This window comes from Salvia miltiorrhiza, chromosome 2 (assembly GCF_028751815.1).
Source record: "Salvia miltiorrhiza cultivar Shanhuang (shh) chromosome 2, IMPLAD_Smil_shh, whole genome shotgun sequence".
NCBI lineage: Eukaryota > Viridiplantae > Streptophyta > Magnoliopsida > Lamiales > Lamiaceae > Salvia > Salvia miltiorrhiza.
In genome coordinates this window covers 54,187,189-54,196,652 of record NC_080388.1, presented here as the reverse complement: position 1 = coordinate 54,196,652, position 9,464 = coordinate 54,187,189, and the positions used below count along the sequence as shown (strand labels likewise).

The window sequence follows — 9,464 nt, the reverse complement described above, 5'->3', positions numbered from 1 at the left end:
CTTTAAGTTCCTTAACATGTGGACCTTACATCCGGATTTTCTCAATACGGTGGAAGGATCCTGGCATATGGATACCGAGATTGGTTGCCCGATTTTTAAAGTTATGCATAAATTAAAGCGTCTTCGGCAGGTTCTTCGCGAGTGGAATCGGAATGTTTTTGGAAATGTGGATTCTTGTATCATGAATACTCAACAAGAGCTTTTGGAGATTCAAGATCAGATTGCCAGGGATGGTTACACGGAGGATCTCTTTGATAAAGAAGTGGAGGCCCAAGCTAAGATCAACGTTGTGCTTTCCAGGCAGAGCTCGCTTTTACAGCAAAAAAGTCGGGTGTCTTGGCTTCAAGACGGAGACAGGAACACAAAGTTCTTTCATGCAATGCTTAGGTTTCGTCATAAACCTCACATCGTTTCTCACATGGAGATCAATGGTGTTATGAATTATGATCATACGGCTATTGGAGATCATATCGTGGATTTTTTCTCTTCTTTGTTTTCGACTAGCAGCCATACTAATACTGATATTACGGCGGTGGAGGCGGTGATTGAGGAGATGGTTGAAAATCGTTATAATAATTTGCTCATTCGCTTGCCGGATGAAGAGGAAATTTCTGCTGTGGTTTTTCAGATGGAGCCGAACAGCTCGCCAGGGCCGGATGGTTTCTCGGGTAAGTTCTTTCAGCATTGTTGGTCGATTATTAAAGTGGATATTTGGTGTGCTGTTCAAGCTTTCTTCAGGAATTCTTATCTTCCTCAAGGCTGTAATTCTAATACCCTGGTGTTGATCCCTAAGAAAGATGTCGTCAATTCGGTCTCGGATCTGAGACCGATTGTTTTGTCCAAATTTCTTTACAAGATTATTACTAAGGTGTTGGCGTCTAGACTGAGTCAGGTTGCTGCTGTTTATGTTTCCCGTCATCAGTTTGGTTTTATTAGCGGCCGTTCCATTCACGATTGTATTCTGATTGGGTCGGAAGGCGTGAACTGTATGCATCGTACGAGCCGTGGTCAAAACATGGCTTGCAAGATTGACATCAATAAAGCTTTTGATACTCTTAACTGGGACTTCCTGCTTAACGTTCTTCGTGTTGCTGGCTATGATCCAAAGTTCATTAGTTGGATTGAGATTCTGCTTCATTCGGCTAGGATTTCTATTCTGTACAATGGTCAGCTTAAAGGCTATTTTGCGTGTTCAAGGGGTGTTCGTCAGGGCGATCCTCTTTCTCCGATTCTTTTTGGAATCGCCGAGGATGTTCTTGGTAGGCTCTTTGCAAATTGTGTTAGCGCAGGCACCCTTACACCGATGCAAATGAGACAGGGAATTAATTTTCCCACACATCTTTTATATGCAGATGATATTCTGGTTTTCTGTCATGCCACGGTCACGAACGCTCATACCATTCAGAAAATTATGGAGTATTATGGTCAAATTTCTGATCAAATTGTGAGCCAGGATAAGTCGCAAATTTTTTTTACTAGCAAAGTTCCTTCTCAGACCTGCAGGGCTATACAGAGCATAATGAGGTTTTCTCAGGGCAATTTTCCGATTACTTACCTTGGGGTTCCTATCTTTAAGGGTCGTGTGCGTGCTTCATATCTTCGATCGATACATGATATTGTGATCAACAAGTTCGCGAGATGGAAGGGATTACAGTTGTCGATGGCTGGGAGGATTTGCCTGATCAGGTCGGTTATCCAAAGCTCCCTGACGCACTCCATGATGGTTTATAGATGGCCGACAGCTCTTATTAAGGAGCTCGATGCGTGCTGTCGTAATTTTCTTTGGACTGGCAACATCAAGCAGACGCCGTCTTGTTCTGTAAGTTGGAAGAGGGTCTGCTCGATTAAGGAGGAGGGCGGTCTCGGGGTAAGGTCATTCGACCTCATGAATAAGAGCTATCTCATGAAAATGGCGTGGAAGGTGGTTGGTGGGCGTGAGTTCGGATATGATTTAATTAGAGATAGATATCTCGATCGATTTGGGCGTAGTAAATCTCTGGTGGCTGCTTCTACTATCTGGATGAGCTTACGTGAGGAAATTGATGGTTTGGTGGCGGATTCGTACTCGTATATTGGTGATGGCGGTTCTACTTCGTTCTGGTATGACGACTGGCTTGGGTATAATCTTTTGAATAAATGTGGTATTCCACATTTCATGCTTCCGTTTCTTTCTCAATCGGTGGCAGATTACTTCTATGATGGGGTCTGGCATTTCACGCAAGCCTTTGTTAATGCTTTTCCTGAGATAGTGTGTGATATTTTGCTCACTCCTCTGGGCACTGACGGAGATGTGCGTTTCTGGAAACCCTCGTTGCACGGGAATGTCACTACTTGCGCTGGCCTTCAACAAGCATTGTCATCATTTTCCGAAGGTGTCTTGGGGTTCTTGGCTTTGGGAATCCTTTATTCCGATTCGACGTTCCTTGATCTGTTGGCGTCTTCTTCATAATAGAATGCCGACTTATGATCGCCTTATCCGCTACGGTATGATCACGCCTAACGTTTGTTTGCTTTGCTTAAAAGGAAGTGAGTCTCAGGATCACCTTTTCTGGAATTGTGAGCGTGTGAAGAATATTTGGGTTACGTTCCTTGGGTGGTTCAATTTCATGCAAGGGTTGCAAGAGAGTGATATTCATAGTTTTTTGGTGGCAGCTTGGCAGTATAAACTTAGTCCCCTCATTGGTAATTTCTGGAAGGCGGGTATCATCACGGTCATCTGGGCCATTTGGATGCAGAGAAACAATTGTATCTTTGATAATCAAAAGTTCGAAGCACGTCGTGTCATCCACACTGTGAAAGTTGCTTTCAAAGAGATTGATAATAACTTTGCTAAATTAGGCTACATGTGGAATTCTTGGTCGGATTATCTGATTCTCCGGGCAGTGGGTGTTAATACCAGGAGTGCTCCTCCTCCGGAGTTTGTGGAGGTACATTGGTGGCCACCGGTGGCGCCGTGGATCAAAGTGAATACTGATGGTTCAGCGACGGGAACTCCGGGAACTATTGCTGCAGGTGGGGTGTTTAGAGATAACTGGAATGTGGTGCGTGGTTGTTTTCACTTCAAAGGTGGCTCGGGTTTTGCCTTTGAAGCAGAGCTACTGGCAGTTATCTCGGCGATTCAAATTGCTCACAATCGTGGATGGCACAGACTTTGGATTGAAGCCGATTCCACCTACGTGATACTCATTCTTAATTCTCGTTCTTTGAATGTGCCTTGGCGTTTTAAGGCGGCTTGGAATAGGATTTTAAAGATGTTAGATGCTTTCTCGCTGCAGGTTTCTCACATCTTTAGAGAAGGAAACAAGGCGGCCGATATAATGGCTAACCAACAACGTTCGGAAGGGTGGTGGCCGCATGAGATTGAGGAGATTAGGGCTGCGGTTCGTCTTGACATGGCTTCGCATAGCCATCTGCGTCAGAAACGGTAGTTGGGGCTGATGGGTGGCTGTTTGGTTCTAACCGTCCGTTTTTTTTTTTTTCGTGGGGTGAGAGCCGGGATAGTTTGGGGACGATGGTTAGGCCGGAGTTCCGGAAACTTTCCCTTCCGCTCTTCCCTACTTTCGTTTTGTGTTTAGACGAGTACTCTTTTTCCTTTTCACGGTTTTTCCCACTGGGTTTTCAGTGAAAAGGTTTTAATGAGGTTCGGCCCTTAGTCTTCTCCTTCTGTGCTTTCAAGGGTTTTTTTTGGGTTTTTTTTTTTTTTTTATATAAAATCGTCATTTAATAAATCATAGTTTAATTTTTTTTAATTACGGACAGTTTGCAAAAATATGTCAATTTTTTCGGGCTAGCTTACAGAAATAAATCAATTGTTTTAAATTTCGATGACTTAGATTATATTTGAGCCCAATCGAGATATTTTGGGCCATATTTAGGCTAAAATGTGGTCAAGAACGCCGAAATTAATTAATAATAATTGGCCTAATTTTATAAGCTAAAAAAAACTTATTTTTGCAAATCGCCTAGTAGTCTTAAAAAATTTTAAAGTCGGAAACTTGATATCCTATAAGGTGATAAGCATAGGATTGAATCCTCGTTTGAGCTTTGTGTTCTATTCTGTTACACTTGCATTTGATCCTTGTTAATTATGGTGTATCGTGGATTAAATAAAAATTTTAGTTTTATATTATTTGCATGTTAAGTAACTGAAATTCAAATTCAACAAAGCTATATGTTCCCAATTAATTATATCCTCTCATTCAGAAGATGGAAAATTATGACTACACATCTTGAATGTTGTTATGTGAAGCTTGATCAATATTCTTTTTCGGGTTGTCCCGCGAACCTTGATAACTTTCCTTATATAATAAAAGTTTTTTTTTTCCTTTATTTACCTTTTCATTTATCATACTTAACACATTAGTAACTCTTTAAAATTCGTAACAAAAAAAAAAAGTGGTCAAACTTCGCGGAACGAGGAGTAATTAATTGGGTCTCATAGTCAAAAGTTTGGCTCTGTGAGTGACCGTGGTATCCGTGTATTTTTGTGCATAATTCTATTTCTATGTAATCATGCATCTTTTGATAATGTGTATATATAAAGTAATTTGTTTTCAAATACATTTATATGCACTTTTGAATTTATAAAGAATCTTCGGTATTGGATCTAAAGCTTGAAAGTTAGAAATTTGTATGGAACCTGTCTCTCTCTCTCTCTCTCTCTCTCTCTCTCTATATATATATATATATATATATATACATATTAATCATTGTTCATCATCTCTCATTTTTTTCAAATGGGGAGTTCTTGGATACTTTTTGCCTTACTATATATATATGTTGCTGCAGTATCCTTTCTCTCAAAAATAATCAAAAACCAAATAGAATCGAAGCGAAGAATCCCACCAGGCCCAAAAACATGGCCTATAATAGGCAATTTGAACCTTCTTGGCTAATGGCTCAATCCCACATGATCAATCCCTCCACCATTTATCCCAAAAATACGGCGAAATCATGCTGCTAAAGTTGGGAAAATTCCCAGTTTTGGTTGCATCGTCGCCTGAGATGGCCAGACAGTTCTTGAAGGTGCACGATGCAGCCTTCGCCTCGAGGCCTGCGTTTGCTGCATACAGACACATCAGCTTCGATTACTCAGACGTATCTTTCGCTCCCTACGGCCACTACTGGCGAGTGGCGCGTAAGATAGTCGTGACCAAGGTGCTGTGTGCTCGAAAGATAGATTCCTTCGAGCACACTCGCGTTGAGGAGCGGCGCCGCTTGCTCTCGCGTCTGAGATCACTGTCGGGGAAGCCGGTCGAGTTGAGGGAGCATTTGTCGCATTTCACTCTATCAATAATATGTAAGATGCTTTTCAAGGACGAATCCATTGTAGACATGGATGAAGTGGGCGTGATGGTGCGCGAGTGGTTTCTGCTTAATGGAGCCTTCAATATCGGAGATTGGATACCGTGGCTCGACTCCCTTGATCTGCAGGGTTATGTCAAGAAAATGAAGGCTTTGCGAAAGAAAATGGATACATTTTGCGACTATGTGATTGATGATCACTTGGAGAAAAGGGCTGCTGCGGGAGAAAATGACGCCGCCGAGAAAGATTTTGTAGATGTTTTGCTGCAACTAGCTGAGGATGAAGATGAAGTTGAATTCACCAGGGACTGTGCCAAGGCGTTGATAATGGTAATAATTTCTCACCAATTTCTCTTACAAAGCACTAGAAAAATCCCACCTAATTAACATACCAAATTTAGTGTTTTATTTTGTGTCCACTCTCACTTATTTTTACTTTCTTTCATCTTTTCACTACAAAAAAATCGTTGATTACCGACGGCGAAATGCCGTCGGTAACAAAAGACGGCCTCCGGTAAATAGTGTTACCGGCGGCGTTACCGGCGGCAACTCGCCGTCGCTAAACGGTTCGTCGGCAACGCCATTACCGACGGCGATCGGCCGCCGCCGGCAATTAACGGCGGCGAAGCCGCCGGCATTTCCGCCGTTAAATACCGCCGTTGAACGGCGGAGAGTTGCCGGAACATTACCGACGGCGTTTGCCGTCGGTAATTAGCGGCGGCGAGATCACCGTCGGTAATTTCCACCGGACGGTGGTGGCGCACACGCCGGAGTTGTTCACGATATTACCGTTGGCAAAATGCCGTCGGTAATTACCGACGGCATTTGCCCTCGGTAATATTTTTTAATTTATTTTTTTTATTTTATTATTTTTATTTATTTATTTTATTTATTTATTTATTTTATTGTATATCCACAATTTATTTCGATATTTATACAGTATTGCATAATTTAGACGAACTTCCCAGTCGGTCACCCATCTTAGTTGTGCTCTAAGTCAAGCACGCTTAACCTTGAAGTTCTTTTCGAATGGTCACCAGTACAGAACACTCGTATTATTGATATATATAGTATCTATTAATTCATTTAAAGTCTACTTCAATATACAATATCATATATATTCATAACCTTAGAATATGTCGAGATGATATACAAAAAATGTTGTTAATTACGGATTGGGCTCGTTTCCGTTCTTATTTTTATGTCGGAAAAATATTTATTAATTAATTTATTATTAATTTTCGATTTTTTTTTTTTTATCAATCTAGTTTATACACCATTCATAACCTTAGTATTGATTGATGAGTGAATCACTAATCAAATTAACATTCTTAAGTTATAATTATAAGTTACTTACTAAGAATCTTGAATTCTTAGTAATAATATTAGATTAGTGATGATTGATGAGTGAATCACTAATCAAATTAACATTCTTAAGTTATAATTATAAGATTCTTACTAAGAATCTTGGATTAGTGATGATTGATGAGTGAATCACTAATCAAATTAACATTCTTAAGTTATAATTATAAGATTCTTACTAAGAATCTTGAATTCTTAGTAATAATCTTGGATTATAAGATTCTTACTAAGAATCTTGAATTCTTAGTAATAATCTTGGATTAGTGATGATTGATGAATGAATCACTAATCAAATTAGCATTCTTAAGTTATAATTATAAGATTCTTACTAAGAATCTTGAATTCTTAGTAATAATCTTGGATTAATGATGATTGATGAGTGAATCACTAATCAAATTAGCATTCTTAAGTTATAATTATAAGATTCTTACTAAGAATCTTGAATTCTTAGTAATAATCTTGGATCAATGATGATTGATGAGTGAATCACTAATCAAATTAGCATTCTTAAGTTATAATTATAAGATTCTTACTAAGAATCTTGAATTCTTAGTAATAATCTTGGATTAATGATGATTGATGAGTGAATCACTAATCAAATTAGCATTCTTAAGTTATAATTATAAGATTCTTACTAAGAATCTTGAATTCTTAGTAATAATCTTTGATTATAAGATTCTTACTAAGAATTCAAGATTCTTAGTAATAATCTTGGATTAATGATGATTGATGAGTGAATCACTAATCAAATTAGCATTCTTAAGTTATAATTATAAGATTCTTACTAAGAATCTTGAATTCTTAGTAATAATCTTGGATTAATGATGATTGATGAGTGAATCACTAATCAAATTAGCATTCTTAAGTTATAATTATAAGATTCTTACTAAGAATCTTGAATTCTTAGTAATAATCTTGGATTAGTGATGATTGATGAGTGAATCACTAATCAAATTAACATTCTTAAGTTATAATTATAAGATTCTTACTAAGAATCTTGAATTCTTAGTAATAATTTTGGATTAGTGATGATTGATGAGTGAATCACTAATCAAATTAGCATTCTTAAGTTATAATTATAAGATTCTTACTAAGAATCTTGAATTCTTAGTAATATTCTTGGATTAATGATGATTGATGAGTGAATCACTAATCAAATTAGCATTCTTAAGTTATAATTATAAGATTCTTACTAAGAATCTTGAATTCTTAGTAATAATCTTGGATTAGTGATGATTGATGAGTGAATCACTAATCAAATTAACATTCTTAAGTTATAATTATAAGATTCTTACTAAGAATCTTGAATTCTTAGTAATAATCTTGGATTATAAGATTCTTACTAAGAATCTTGAATCTTAGTAATAATCTTGGATTAGTGATGATTGATGAGTGAATCACTAATCAAATTAGCATTCTTAAGTTATAATTATAAGATTCTTACTAAGAATCTTGAATTCTTAGTAATAATCTTGGATTAATGATGATTGATGAGTGAATCACTAATCAAATTAACATTCTTAAGTTATAATTATAAGATTCTTACTAAGAATCTTGAATTCTTAGTAATAATCTTGGATTAATGATGATTGATGAGTGAATCACTAATCAAATTAGCATTCTTAAGTTATAATTATAAGATTCTTACTAAGAATCTTGAATTCTTAGTAATAATCTTGGATTAATGATGATTGATGAGTGAATCACTAATCAAATTTGCATTCTTAAGTTATAATTATAAGATTCTTACTAAGAATCTTGAATTCTTAGTAATAATCTTGGATTAATGATGATTGATGAGTGAATCACTAATCAAATTAACATTCTTATCTTATAATTATAAGATTCTTACTAAGAATCTTGAATTCTTAGTAATAATTTTGGATTAGTGATGATTGATGAGTGAATCACTAATCAAATTAACATTCTTAAGTTATAATTATAAGATTCTTACTAAAAATCTTGAATTCTTAGTAATAATCTTGGATCAGTGATGATTGATGAGTGAATCACTAATCAAATTAACATTCTTAAGTTATAATTATAAGATTCTTACTAAGAATCTTGAATTCTTAGTAATAATCTTAGATTAGTAATAATCAATGTTTAAATTTTCACTTGTATTTCAATATATATTTGATTTCAATGTTTTTGTATTTTTATCTTTGATCAATTTATTAGATGATAAATGAAAAAAAAATAAAAAAATAAAAAAAAATTAAAAAAAAATTAAAAAAAAATTAAAAAAAATTAAAAAAAATAAAATTAATTACCGACGGCATTTGCCGTCGGTAATTAGCATTTGCCGTCGGTAATTAGCGGCGGAAAAATGCCGTCGGTAACGTTGGCCGGACGGCGGTTGTGCTATCGCCGGATGTCACCGGCGGTGGCGATTAGCGGCGGCCGATTGCCGCCGGTAATTGCCGGCGGCGGCGCCGCCGTCGGTAGTTTTCGTCGCTATTTGCGCGTTTTTTTGTAGTGTTTTGTCTTCAATTCTAATTTTTGAGGCTTTAATTTAATTTTATAACTTTTAACTATCATTTATTTCACCTAATTAGATAATATAATTTTTTTATATTTAATTTCACTTTTATCAGATAATATTTCATTGTTATACTCCATTCGTCCCTGAAAATTGTGACCTTATTACTATATCGGGACAATCCTGAAAATTGTGACTTTTTCTTATTTGGAAATGACCCCACAAACTTTCTCTCTCACTATTTACTAAAAGGTGTGAGACTCAATCTCTACTTAAACACAACTACCACATTTTTTCTTAAAACCTGTGTCATCTT

At 36.6% G+C, this 9,464-nt stretch overlaps 1 protein-coding gene across 1 annotated transcript; it reads left to right on the top strand.

Moving 5' to 3' along the window:
• Positions 1-418: 418 nt before the first annotated feature.
• On the top strand, positions 419-5,691 carry LOC131009750 (trimethyltridecatetraene synthase-like). The gene is made up of 2 exons (XM_057937158.1): positions 419-668; positions 4,982-5,691. The coding sequence occupies exons 1-2, from the start codon at positions 419-421 to the stop codon at positions 5,689-5,691; spliced, it is 960 nt and encodes a 319-aa protein (XP_057793141.1).
• The last annotated feature ends 3,773 nt before the right edge of the window (positions 5,692-9,464 follow it).

Excerpts from the sequence above, each read along its gene's own strand:
- LOC131009750 (XM_057937158.1), top strand. The coding sequence starts at position 419 with ATGGAGATCAATGGTGTTATGAATTATGATCATACGGCTATTGGAGAT. Across the intron at positions 669-4,981 it reads AGGGCCGGATGGTTTCTCGG|TTTTGGTTGCATCGTCGCCT; the intron begins GTAAGTTCTTTC and ends GAAAATTCCCAG.